Source organism: Balaenoptera ricei, chromosome 5, assembly GCF_028023285.1.
Source record: "Balaenoptera ricei isolate mBalRic1 chromosome 5, mBalRic1.hap2, whole genome shotgun sequence".
Taxonomy (NCBI): domain Eukaryota; kingdom Metazoa; phylum Chordata; class Mammalia; order Artiodactyla; family Balaenopteridae; genus Balaenoptera; species Balaenoptera ricei.
The window spans coordinates 71,659,796-71,674,306 of record NC_082643.1 but is presented as its reverse complement, the minus strand read 5'-3'; the positions used below and the strand labels follow the sequence as shown (position 1 = coordinate 71,674,306).

Genomic DNA, 14,511 nt, shown 5'->3' with positions numbered 1-14,511 from the left:
TGAATTCCACCATTCTGTCTTCCAGGTCACTTATCCGTTCTTCTGCCTCAGTTATTCTGCTATTGATTCCTTCTAGTGTAGTTTTCATTTCAGTTATTTTATTGTGCATCTCTGTTTGTTTGTTCTTTAATTCTTCTAGGTCTTTGTTAAACATTTCTTCCATCTTCTCGATCTTTGCCTCCATTCTTATTCCGAGGTCCTGGATCATCTTCACTATCATTATTCTGAATTCTTTTTCTGGAAGGTTGCCTATCTCCACTTCATTTAGTTGTTTTTCTGGGGTTTTATCTTTTTCCTTCATCTGGTACACAGCCCTCTGCCTTTTCATCTTGTCTGTCTTTCTGTGAATGTGGTTTTTGTTCCACAGGCTGCAGGATTATAGTTTTTCTTGCTTCTGCTGGCTGCCCTCTGGTGGTTGAGGCTATCTAAGAGGCTTGATGGGAGGCTCTGGTGGTGGGTAGAGCTGGCTGTTGCTGTGGTGGTCAGAGCTCAGTAAAACTTTAATCTGCTTGACTGTTGATAGGTGGGGCTGGGTCCCCTCCCTGTTGGTTGTTTTGCCTGAGGCAACCCAACACTGGAGCCTACCTGGGCTCTTTGGTGGGGCTAATGACAGACTCTGGGAGGGCTCACGCCAAGGAGTACTTCCCAGAACTTCTGCTGCCAGTGTCCATGTCCCCATGGTGAAACAGAGCCACCTCCCGCCTCTGCAGGAGACCTTCTAACACTAGCAGGTAGGTCTGGTTCAGTCTCCCCCGGGGTCACTGCTCCTTCCCCTGGGTCCCGATGCGCACACTATTTTGTGTGCGCCCTCCAAGAGTGGGGTCTCTGTTCCCCCCAGTCCTGTCGAAGTCCTGCAATCAATTCACACTAGGCTTCAAAGTCTGATTCTCTATGAATTCCTCCTCCCATTGCCAGAACCCCAGGTTGGGAAGCCTGACGTGGGGCTCAGAACCTTCACTCCAGTGGGTGGACTTCTGTGGTATAAGTGTTTGCCAGTCTGTGAGTCACCCACCCACCAGTTATGGGATTTGATTTTACTCTGATTGCGCCCCTCCTACCGTCTCATTGTGGCTTCTCTTTTGTCTTTGGATGTGGGGTATCTTTTTTTGGTGAGTTCCACTGTCTTCTTGTTGATGATTGTCCAGCAGCTAGTTGTGATTCTGGTGTTCTCGCAAGAGGGAGTGAGAGCACGTCCTTCTACTCCACCATCTTGGTTCCTCTCCTTGATTCCGTTTTGGTGGGCTGTGTGTGTCTAGAAACTTGTCCATTTCTTTTAGATTGTCCAATTTGTTGGCATATAACTTTTCATAGTATTTTCTTATTTTTTTTGTATTTCTGTGGTATTAGTTGTTATTTCTCCTCTTTCATTTCTTATTTTATTTGGATCCTCTGTTTTCTTCTTGGTGGGCTTGGCTAGAAGTTTGTTGATTTTTGTTTATCTTTTCAAAAAACCTGGTCTTGATTTTATTGATCTTTTCTATTGTTTTTTTAATATCTATTATTTTATTTATTTCCTCTGTAGTCTTTTTTTTTTTGTTCTTATTTTTCTAGTTCATTTAGCTAGGTAGGTTAGGTTGAGATTTTTCTTATCTCTTGAGGAAGGCCTTATTGCTATGAACTTCCCTATTAGAACTGCTTTTGCTGCATCCCATAGATTTTGTAAGGTTTTGTTCTCATTTTCCGATTTCTTATTTGATTTCATCATTGATCCATTGGTGTTTTTAGTGGCATGTTGTTTAGTCTCCATGTGTTCACTCTCTTCCTGTTTTTCTTTCTGTGGTAGTTTCATACCATTGTGGTTAGGAAAAATGCTTGAAATGATTTCTAAATTTGTTGAGGCTTGTTTTGTGACCTAGTTTGTGGTCTATCCTAGAGAATGTTCTATGTGTGCTTCAAAACAAGTACAACTGGTCTGTTGTGTCATTTAGGACCTCTGTTGCCTTACTGATTTTCTGTCTGGATGATCTGTCCATTGATGTCACTGGGGTGTTAAAATCTCCTACTATTATTGTATTCCAGTCAATTTCTCCCTTTATGTCTATTAGTATTTCTTTTACATATTTAGGTGCTCCTATATTGGGTGCATATATGTTAATCAGTATAATAGTCTCTTTTAGTATTGATCCCTTTATCATATGATACACTTCTTTGTCTTTCTTTATGGCCTTTGTTTTAAAGTCTATTTTGTCTGATATTTCTACCCCTGCTTTCTTATTGTTTCCATTTTCATGAAATATTTTTTCCATCCCCTCACTTTCGGTCTGTGTTTGTCTTTCACCCTAAAGTGAGACATTTTTAGGCAGCATATTGTAGCTTCATGTTTTTTATTCAGTCTGTCACTCTGTCTTTTGATTGGATCATTTACTCCATTGATATTTAAGGTAATAATTGACATGGGAGGAGACAAGATGGCAGAGTAGAAGAAATTGAGCTCACCTCCTCTCACAAAAACACCAAAATCACAACCACTGAACAACCATCGACAGAAAAGACTGGAACCTAGCAAAGAAGATATTCTACATCCAAAGACAAAGAAGCCACAACAAGATGGTAGGAGGGGCGCATTTGCAATAAAATCAAATCCCATACGCACTGGGTGGGTGACCCAAAAACTGGAAAATAATTATATCACAGAGGTTCTCCCACAGGAGTGAGAGTTCTGAGCCCCACGTCAGGCTCCCCAGCCTGGGGATCTGGCATCAGGAGGAGGAGAGCCCAGAGCATTTGGCTTTGAAGGCCAGCAGTGCATGAGAAGGCCTTCTAAGCGCAAGAGCTCCACAGGACTGGGGGGAAAGAGACTCCACTCTTGGAGGGCACACACAAGGTTTCATGTGCACTGGGATCCAGGGAAAAGAAGTGACTCCATAAGAGCCTGGGCCAGACCTACCTGTGTATCTTGGAGGGTCTCCTGGGGAGGTGGGGGTCAGCTGTGGTTCACTGGGGGCAAGGACACTGGTGGCAGAGGCCCCAGGGAGTACTCATTGGCATGAGCTCTCCTGGAGGTCAACATTTTGGCACTGAAACCTGCCTCCCTCAACAGCCTGCAAGGTCCAGTGTTGGGATGCCTCAGGCCAAACAACCAACACAGCCGCACTTACAGGCTGCCTAAAGTCATCCTGACTGCACAGCTGCCTCTAAACACACCTCTTGAAACAGCCCTGCCCACCAGAGGGACAAGAACCAGCTCCATCCACCAGTGTGCAGGCACCAGGCCCTCCCACCAGGAAGCCTGCACAAGCCCCTGGACCAACCTCACCCACCAGTGGGCAGACACCAGAAGCAAGAGGAACTACAAACCTGCAGCCTGAGAAATGATGGCCACAAACACAGAAAGTTAGACAAGATGAGATGGCAGAGAAATATGTTCCAGACAAAGGAACAAGATAGTAAAACCCCAAAAGAACAAGTAAGTGAAGTGGAGATAGATAGACAATCTATCTGCCTGAAAAAGTATTCAGAGAAATGATAGTAAAGGTGATCCAAGATCTTGGAAAAATAATGGAGGCACAGCCTGAGAAGATACAAGAAATGATTAACGAAGAGCTAGGAGATTTAAAGAACAAACAGATGAACAATACAAAAACTGAAATGAAAAATACACTAGAAGGAATCCATAGCAGAATAAATGAGGCAGAAGAACAAATAAGTGAGCTGGAAGACAGATTGGTGGAAATCATTGCTGCAGAGCAGAATAAAGAAAAAAAATGAAATGAGGACAGTCTAAGAGACCTCTGAGACAACATTAAATGCACCAACTTCTACATCATAGGGGTCCCAGAAGAGAGAGAGAAAGGGCCTGAGAAAATATTTGAAGAGATAATAGCCAAAAACTTCCCTAACATGGGAAGGGAAACATGGACTGCAGTCCAGGAAGCACAGAGGCCCACACAGGATAAACCCAAGGAGGAATATGCCAAGACACATATCAAATTTTCAAAAACTAAAGACAGAGAAAATATTAAAAGCAACAAGGGAAAAGCAACAAGTAACATACAAGGAAATCTTCATATAGTTATCAGCTGCTTTTTCAGCAGAAACTGCAGGCCAGAAGGGATTGGCATGATATATTTCAAGTGATGACAGGGAAAAACTGACAACCAAGAATACTCTACCCAGCAAGGCTCTTGTTCAGATTCGATGGAGTAATCAAAACCTTTACAGACAAGCAAAAGCTAAGAGAATTCAGCACCACCAAACCAGCTTTACAACAAAATGCCAACGAACTGCTAAAGGAACTTCTCTAGGCAGAAAAGAAAAGGCCACAATTAGAAACAAGAAAATTATGAATGGGAAAGCTCACCAGTAAAGGCAAAGGTAGGAAATCAGCTCCCTGCAGGTATGATATCAAAACCAGTAATCATGAGGAGACTACAAATGTAGGATATTGGAAATGCATATGAAATTAAGAAACCAGCAACTTAAATCAATCTTTTACACATATAGACTGCTATGTCAAAATCTCATGGTTGATTCAAAAGGATACATTCAGCACAATGTTCATTGCAGCAATGTTTACAATAGTCAAGACATGGAAGCAACTTACATGTCCATCAACAGATGAATGCATAAAGTAGATGTGGTATATCTATACAATAGAATATTACTCAGCCATTAAAAAGAATGAAATAATGCCATTGGCAGCAACATGGATGGACCCTGAGATTATCATACTAAGTGAAGTAAGTCAGAGAAAGACAAATATCATATGACATCACTTATATGTGGAATCGTAGAAAAATGACACAAATGAACTTATTTACAAAACAGAAATAGACTCACCAACTAAGAAAAGAAACTTTTGTTTACTAAAGGGGAAATGTTGGGGGGAAGGGATAAATTGGAAGTTTGGGATTGACATACGCACACTACTATATTTAAAATAGATAACTAATGAGAACCTACTGTATAGCACAAGGAACTCTACTCAATATTCTGTAATGACCTAAATGGGAAAAGAATTTGAAAAAGATTAGATATATGTATGACTGAATCACTTTGCCCTACACCTGAAACTAACAACATTGTAAATCAACTATACTCCAATATAAAATAAAAAATTTTTTAAAAACCTCATGGTAACCACAAACCAAAAATCTACAATAGATAAACACACAAAAAAGAAAAAGCAATCCAAATACAACTCGAAAGATAGTCATCAAATCACAAGAGAACAAAAGAGGAAGGGAAGAAAAAAAGACCTACAGAAACAAATCATAAACAATTAAGAAAATAGCAATAAGAATACACATATCGATAATTACCTTAAATGTAAATGGATTAAATGCTCCAACCAAAAGACACAGACTGGCTGAATGTATACAAAAATAAGACCTGAATATATGCTGTTGACAAGAGACCCACTTCAGATATAGGGATAGATACAGAATGAAAGTGAGGGGATGGAAAAAGATATTCCATGCAAATGGAAATCAAAAGAAAGCTGGAGTAGCAATACTCGTATCAGACAAAATAGACTTTAAAGACTGTTACAAGAGACAGAAAAGGACAGTACAGACTGATCAAGGGATCAATCCAAGAAGAAGATATAACAATTATATATGCACCCAACATAGGAGCACCTCAATACATAAGGCAACTGCTAACAGCTGTAAAAGGAGAAATCAACAGTAACACAATAATAGTGGGGACTTTAACACCCCCCCTTACATCAATGGACAGATCATCCAGACAGAAAATCCATAAGGAAACACAGGCCTTAAATGACACATTAGACCAGGTGGACTTAATTGATATTTAAAGAGCATTCCATCCTAAAGCAGCTAAATACACTTTCTTCTCAAGTGCACATGGAACATTCTCCAGGATAGATCACGTGCTGGGCCACAAAGCAAACGTAGGTAAATTTAAGAAAATTGAAATTATATCAAGCATCTTTTTTGACCACAACACTATGAGATTAGATATCAACTACAAGAAAAAAAAAACTGTAAAAAACACAAACATGTGGAGGCTAAACAATATGTTACTAAACAAACAACCAATGGACCACCGAAGGAATCAAAGAGGAAATCAAAAAATACCTAGAGACAAATGAAAATGAAAACACAATGATCCAAAACCTTTGGGATGCAGAATAATAAGTTCTAAGAGGGAAGTTAATAGCAATACAATCTTACCTCAGGAAACAAGAAAAATTTCAAATAAGCAACCTAACCTTACACCTAAAGCAACTAGAGAAAGAGAAAACAAACACAACCCAAAGTTAGTAAAAGGAAAGAAATCATAAAGATTAGAACAGAAATAAATGAAATAGAGATGAAGAAAACAACAGAAAAGATCAATGAAACTAAAAGCTGGTTCTTCAAAAAGATAAAATTGATAAATATTTAGATAGACTCATCAAGAAAAAAAAGGTAAGGGGCTTAAATCAAAATTAGAAATGAAAAAGAAGTTACAACAGACACCACAGAAATACAAAGCATCCTAAGAGACTACTACAAGCAACTATATGCCAATAAAATAGACAGCCTAGAAGAAATAGACAAATTCTTAGAAAGGTACAATCCTCCAAGACTGAACCAGGAAGAAATAGAAAATATGAATAGACCAATCACAAGTACTGATATTGAAACTGTGATGAAAAAACTCCCAACAAACAAAAGCCCAGGACCAGATGGCTTCACAGGCAATTTCTTTCAAACGTTTAGAGAAGAGTTAACACCTATCCTTCTGAAACTATTCCAAAAAACTGCAGAGGAAAGAACACTCCCAAATTCATTCTATGAGGCCACCATCACCCTGATACAAAGATACCACAAAAATAAAAGAAAATTACAGGCCAATATCACTGAACCTAGACCCTAAAATACTCAACCAGAATACTAGCAGACCAAATCCAACAATACATTAAAAGGATCATACACTGTGATCAAGTGGGAATTATCCCAGGAATGCAAGTATTTCTCAATATCCACAAATCAATCCGTGTGATACACCACGATAACAAATTGAAGAATAAAAACCATATGATCATCTCAATATGTGCAGAAAAATCTTTTGACAAAATTCAACACCCATTTATGATTAAAAAAAAGCTCTCCAGAAAGTGGGCAGAGAGGGACCATAACTCAATAAAGGCTATATATGACAAGCCCACAGCTAACATCATACTCATCAGTGAGATGCTGAAAGTATGTCCTCTAAGATCAGGAACAAGACAAGGATGTCTACACTTGCCATGTTTACTCAACATAGTTTTGGAAATCCTAGCAATGGCAATCAGAGAAGAAAAGGAAATAAAAGGAATCCATATTGGAAAAGAAAAAGGAATACCATCACTGTTTGCAGATGCCATAATAACTATACATAGAATATTCTAAAGATGCTACCAGAAAACCACTAGAGCTCATCAATGAATTTGGTAAAGTTTCAGGATACAAAATTAATACACAGAAATCTGTTGAACTTCTATACACTATAAACAAAAGATCAGAAAGAGAAATTATGGAAAAATCCCATTTCCCTTTGCATCAAAAAGAATAAAATACCTAGGAATAAACTTACCTAAGGACACCAAAGACCTGTATTCAGAAAATTATAAGACAATGATGAAAGAAATCGAAGATGACACCAACAGATGGAAAGATACACCATGTTCTTGGCTTGGAAGAATCAATGCTGTCAAAATGACTAGACTACCCAAGGCAATTTATAGATTCCGTGCAATCCCTATCAAATTACCAATGGCATTTTTCACAGAATTAGAACAAAAAATCTTAAAATTTGTATGGAAACATAAAAGGCCCCATATAGCCAAAGCAATCTTGAGAAAGAAAAACAGAGCTGGAGGAATTAGGCTCCCTCACTTCAGAATATACTATAAAGCGACAGTAATTAAAACAGTATGGTAGTGGCACGACGACAGACTTATAGATCAATGGAACAGTATAGAAAGCCCAGAAATAAACCCACGCACCTGTGGTCAGTATATGACAAAGGAAGCAAGAGTATACAATGGAGAAAAGACAGCCTCTTCAATAAGTGGTGCTGGGAAGACTGGACAGCTACATGTAAAAGAATGAAATTAGAATATTCTCTAACACCACACACAAAAACAAACTCAAAATGGATTAAAGATCTAAATGTAAGACCAGATACTATAAAACTCTTAGAGGAAAACATAGGCAGAACACTCTCTGACATAAACCGCAGCAATATGTTTTTGGATCTACCTCCTAGAGTAATGCATATAAAAACAAAAATAAACAAATGAGACCTAATGAAACTTAAAAGCTTTTGCACAGCAAAGGAAACCATCAACAAAACAAAAAGACAACCTACAAATTCGGTAAAAATATTTGCAAATGATGCGACCAACAAGGATTATTCTCCAAAATATACAAACAGCTCATGTGGCTCAATGTCAAAAAAACAAACACCCCAATCAAAAAATGGGCAGAAGATCTAAATAGACATTTCTCCAAAGAATACATACAGATGGCCAAAAAGCACATGAAAAGATGCTCATTATTACTAATTATTAGAGAAATGCCAATCAAAACTACAATGAGGTATCACTACACACTGGCCAGAATGGCCATCATCAAAAAGTCTACAAACAATAAATGCTGGAGAGGGTGTGGAGGAAAGGGAACCCTCTTACACTGTTGGTGGGAAGATAAATTGGTACAACCACTATGGAGAACAGTATGGAGGTTCCTTGAAAAACTGAAAATAGAGCTACCATATGATCCAGCAATCCCATTTCTGGGCAAATGTCCAGAGAAAACCATAATTTGAAAAGATACATGCACCCCAATGTTCACTGCTGCACTATTTACAATAGCCAAGACATGGAAGCAACCTAAATGCCCATCAACAGAGGAATGGATAAAGAAGATGTGCTACATATATATAGTGGAATATTACTCAGCCATTAAAAAGAATGAAATAATGTCATTTGCAGCAACATGGATGGACCAGGAAATTATCATACTAAGTGAAGTAAGTCAGAGAAAGACAAATATCATATGATATCACCTATATTTGGAATCTAAAAAGATACAAATGAACTTATTTACAAAACAGAAATATACCCATAGACTTAGAAAACAAACTTATGGTTACCAAAGAGGAAAGGTCGGGGTGGGGGGGGTTGGATAAATTAGGAGGTTAGGATTAACATATACACACTACTATATATAAAACAGATCATCAACAAGGACCTACTGTATAGCACAGGGAACTTGACTCAATATTCTGTAATAACCTATATGGGAAAAGAATCTGAAAAAGAATGGATATATGAATATGTATACTGAACCACTTTGCTGTATACCTGAAACTAACACAACATGGTAAATCAACTATACACCAATATAAAATAAAAATTAAAACAAATAATTATTGATAGGTATGTACTTATTGCCATTTTAAACCTTGTTTTCCAGTTGTTTTTATAGTTCTTCCTTGTTCATTTCTTCTTTTGTTTTTCCTTTTGTGGTTTGATTATTTTCTTTTGTAGTATGCTTGAGTTCCTTTCTTTCTGGTTTTTGTGAACCTACTGGGTGTTTTGATTTGTGATTACTATGGATTTCAAGTATGTTGACCCATTATTATATCTTTAAACTGCTAGTCATACAAGTTCAAACACATTCTAAAAGATCTACATTTTTATACTCACTCTCCCACATTTTGTGATTTTTGATGTTCTATTTTACATCTTCATACTTATTGTTTTGCTGTTAATTGTAGTTATAATTGCTTTTACAAAAAAATTTTTTTTTTGCTTTTTAATCTATGTACTGGCCTATTTAAGTGATCTTCAATCCTTTTACATACTTGCTTCTACTACTGTGATTTTTCCTTTCCAATAGATTCTTGCTTCTTTTCTAGAGAAAGAAGAAGACCCTTCTTCTTCAATATTTAGAGAAGACCCTTCCGTATTTCTTTTAGGGTAGGTTTAGTGTTGCTCTTTTAGTTTTTTCTTGTCTGAGAAATTCTTTATCTCTCATTCTATTCTAAATGATAATCTTGCTGGGTAGAGTATCCTAGGTTGAAGGTTTTTCCCTTTCAGGACTTTGAATATATCATGCCACTTCCTAGAAGTGGTGAACATTGCATTCATAACTTACCAATGCCGTAAACCTAACTAATAAGCATAGATTTTGCAAGAGGCTAAGCTGTTCTGTCTGAAAGCCTAATTGATTTTTAAGCGAAATTTACTGGAAACAATTTTATTAGACATATTCCACAATTTTTTCATCTCCTCTTATATAAAAGAAATACTAAGATACTGACTTATTTAGGCTGAGCTACTTATTATGCCAGAGAGTGATTAAAATGGGATATTTACAGGTCAGCATCTCTACACTTCAGATCAGAAACTTAGCCACATAATTATCTAGCATCTAATTTTTGCAAGATTCTGTGCTACAGTCTACACAAGTAAAGAGCTACTTTTGTCCCTAAGGGGCCAAAAGTCCACTTGGGTAATGAGAAAAACTTTACATGAAAGCAAAATCTAAGGGCTATAAATAAAGGAGTCTTCAAAGGAATAAGTGATTACTTCCAGCCTGAGGGGAACACAGGGTCCCCATAAGAGTGGGTTTTGAGCTAGGCTTAATGAGGCAGGTGGACATTTGTTAGTTGGAAAACAAGAGGTGAAGAAGCATCAATTCAAAACAAAAGGGGGATACAGCTAAAGGTACAATTTGTCTGGTTTTTGGTCCTCTTTTCCTCTTCATAATATTGGGCTTTAGACCAAAGTTTATGTTTGGTTTCAATACTGAGTTCCCTGATTTCTAGACCTTAACAAAGGACCCATGGCTTCCAATGTGACCTGTTGATGCAATTAAGGAAGGTAATGAGAGGTTCTGGTGCATAATCTTGCTCCAGACTTGGTAAAAAGTAGCTTTTGTTTCTACCTGGAGTTGTGTTAGAGAGCATCTGGTATGCATTTAAGATATCAACAGTGCAGAATTCCCACCACTAAAGAAGTTGGCAGGACCTGTTTCCTATTAGACATTACGATATGAACATGCCTATGCCTGTGGCTGTGTTGGACCTTCATTTCTCTTTCAAAGAATCACCTTCTATCCCCTCCCTTTAGCAGTTACCAAGAGATGAAGAGGAACTAGTTTTTGGTAGACCTCCAGATCATGCTGGCAACAGGGAGAAATGTATTCACATTTAGGATAGTGTAGTGACCAAGCACTTGAATTCTGAAGCCAGGCTGCCTACATTCATATCTTCATTCTACCACCTTAATGCTGGGTGATATGGGGTAAATTACTTAACCTCTCTGGTCCCTTGTTTTCTTGATCTGTAAAATAGGAAAAACACAGATACTGCCACAAGAGATGACTGTGAGAATTAAGTGAGTTATTAGAAAGTATTTAGAAGAGATCCTGGAACACAGTAAGCACTAACTGGTAGATGTTAACATTCACATTGTTGATATTCATTGAGGGCATATGCCAGACGTCATATACAGATATGTTAAAATATTGGGACATTAACCCAGTTAATCCTAAAAATACGCTGCAAATCAGACAGAATCAGCCCCATCTTACTTGGGAGAAAATATTCTAGAGAGGTTAAATAACTTCTTCAGGCCACATTGTTCTCACTGCCAGAGATGGGAGCCAACCCAGACCTTTCGGGTTGCAAATCACGTGTCCTAGCCCTGACACCACGCTGCCTCCTAGTCACTTTGTTTTTGGCTTTGGTCTATCAAACCTAGGCCTCTTGCATGGAAGGCAGGGGTTCCTCTATCACTGCCCACCTCAGCTGGATGACTTGGGGCCAGAGGACAGAAGGGAAGGTGACTCAGTGACACTTCAAGGGAGCCTGCCTCCCTCTTTCCCACGACAACTGTCTACATCACCACCAGGCCATTTCTATTCTGAAATGGACAATCAAAAATGTCATTTTATTATGTTGGGTCAGGGGCAATCGCACTGTTGCATCTCTTCTTCAATTCTAAAACTTGGGGGCAATTTGATCTACTCCAAAGCAGTGAAATAACAAAGGTGCTTCATAGCACTGTAGTGCAATAACTGCCTTCCCTACTCTGTTACAAGCTTCTTTAAGTGCTCTCCCTTTTTCATCCTCCCCTGGGAGCCAGTCCAGTATAAGATGCAATGAGTGTTTATTAAGTAAAAATGCTTCCCTGCGGGGGGGTGGGAGTGGTGGTGGGATGAATTGGGAGATTGGGAGTGACATGTATACACTGATGTGTATAAAATGGATGACTAATAAGAACCTGCTGTATAAAAAAATAAATAAAATAAAATTCAAAAATTCCAAAAAAAAAAAATGCTTCCCTGCATTGCTAAGTTAGCATACTCTAGGAACTGCTGTGACCAGAAATCCTGAGTCTAAAGGTCGTGTTCAGTGATATTTGAAGACATGCTGCCAATCACGTGCAGGCCCAGACAATGCCAGTGTGATCAACTCCTGAGACGGAGGTGGGTCTGTCACACACCCTGGAGATTGGGGTGTTGTATGGGCTTCAGTGCCATCACCCCGATGGTTGAATATGCCCTTGGTGTCTGTCCCCTGCTTCCTGAGGCAACCTGGTTGGAGCTCTGGTTACCACTAGCTGCTCTCAGAAACTTGCTTGTCCTGGCCACTAAAATGGTCCAAGGAGATGGACCAGAACAATTGCTTCTCCTCCTGTTGCTGACCCAGGGTGCTGACCCCATGCAAGAGGTGAGAAAGCAGAAGGCAACCTGAGTAGGGGGCAAGGAGGTTACTCAGGGGGTTGCTTGGGTCCTGAATAAAGGAAAACACCCTGTGAATAATTAAAACATTTGGTAATAAATTATTTTCAAAAAATGTTCCCAAAGGGCCACACATGAATACTAATGGGCTACTATGGACCCATTGAACCTACTGCTGAACTGAATGTCCTTGGTAACCAGAAAGCAACTTACCATGCACGAGTCAACTGTGCCAGACTCATAGCCGGCACAGATCATCCGGGTGGTGATGGTCTTCGTGTCAAAGTAGGACTGACACTGCTCCAGAGAAATAATGCGGACTTCTCCCTCTTGCAGCTTAAAAGGCACTGGATATTTTTAAAAAGAAGAAGAAATAAAATATATGAGGGTAAAATGACTCAAAAATGAGGCTAGCCAAATATGAAATGATAACATCTTTATACCAAGAAAACCATGCTCTTAAAATGCCATTTCAAAGACGAAGCTCATTTGGAATCAGAATTTTCCAATAATTATAAGTGCTGACAGCAATCATTTAATCAAACCCCTTCATTTTGTTAATGAGAAAATTGAGGCACAGACTGGTAAAGTAACCTGGCTCATGCTTTCCCTCTCTTATTATGTGTAGCAACATAAACAATAGCTACTACAGTGAAAAGGAAAATCATCAAGCCAGAGCGCTCCTCCAGGTGGGAGGCTGCCAGCTCTGTGACAGCTCAACATGTGAGCCCTGCTCTGCTCAAGTTCAGACTGCCTGTTCAGACTAACAGAGGAAGGGCTGCCCTATCCTTGGTTTGAACAGTGTGTCTCATCATGTGCTATAGTAGCCATCATCTGAGGTCAGAACCTTGAATCCTAGACGATACATCAGAGAGATGTCGAAAGGGAAAAGCCATCCCTTAGTGCCAGCAGAGAGAACATGTGAATTTCATCTTGCTCCAAAGTTCTCACAGAATAACAATGTATTTCTCAAAGCCAGCAGCAAGAATCTCTCATTGTTCAGCCATTCTACAAAACATACACACTGTTCTCCTTTAAATAGTGATGGTGAAGCAGTGTACACGTACAGGGTACCTTAATGGAAGAAAGAATACGTTTTCCAATACGTTTGGAAAAATCAATGCAATGCAGACAGTGGAAGTTCCCCAAGTTGTCGAAAGAATGGCAAAAAGAACCATCGCTAATGTTTACTGGGTACCCACAGTGGGCCGGGCTCCTGCACTCAGCATTCTCTGGGCCTATTTTCTTTAATCTTTACAATAATCCTGTGAGTTAGACAGTTGCTATTATTTTTTCCATTTTACAGTAAGCTAGAAGGTGGTGTAGTCAGTGTCAATCAGATCTTTTCAATGAACTCAGACCCTTGCTCTTCCTACTACATTATATACGTGGTATGTGCCATATGTCACACGATTACTCTGAGTTTAATGTGGATATTGGGAACAATACAAGTAGAGGCAATATAGATTCTGCTCTCATATATCACAAAACTAATTATAGCTTTTAAAAACCAAGATTAGCAGGCATGGTGACATCATATGTCTGATATTGCCTTCATATTTCTTACATGTTAGCTTTTCAGAAGTCATTGACTTACTACTGTCTAGTTACTTTTTTCTTTTTATTCTCAGTTGATCGTATAGAAAAGAAACTCAGCTTAGCTCAAAACTTGACTAAATTTCAGGAAAAACAATCGTCCTTCAAATTGGCAGTTGCTAAGATGGATAACAGGACACAGATATATATCATCATCCCTGAGAGCTGCAGTACTACACCTGATATAGTTGGCATGGTCAGTGCCTACCATTAAAGAAAATATCTCATC

General features: G+C 38.8%; 1 protein-coding gene across 1 annotated transcript in view; it reads right to left on the bottom strand.

Moving 5' to 3' along the window:
- CORIN (corin, serine peptidase) overlaps positions 1 to 14,511 on the bottom strand; it is a 267,360-nt gene that overhangs the window by 9,014 nt on the left and 243,835 nt on the right. The window contains exon 21 of the mRNA XM_059923062.1: positions 12,900 to 13,033. Within this exon, the coding sequence (XP_059779045.1) occupies positions 12,900 to 13,033 (134 nt within the window). The remainder of the gene's footprint in view (positions 1 to 12,899; positions 13,034 to 14,511) is intronic.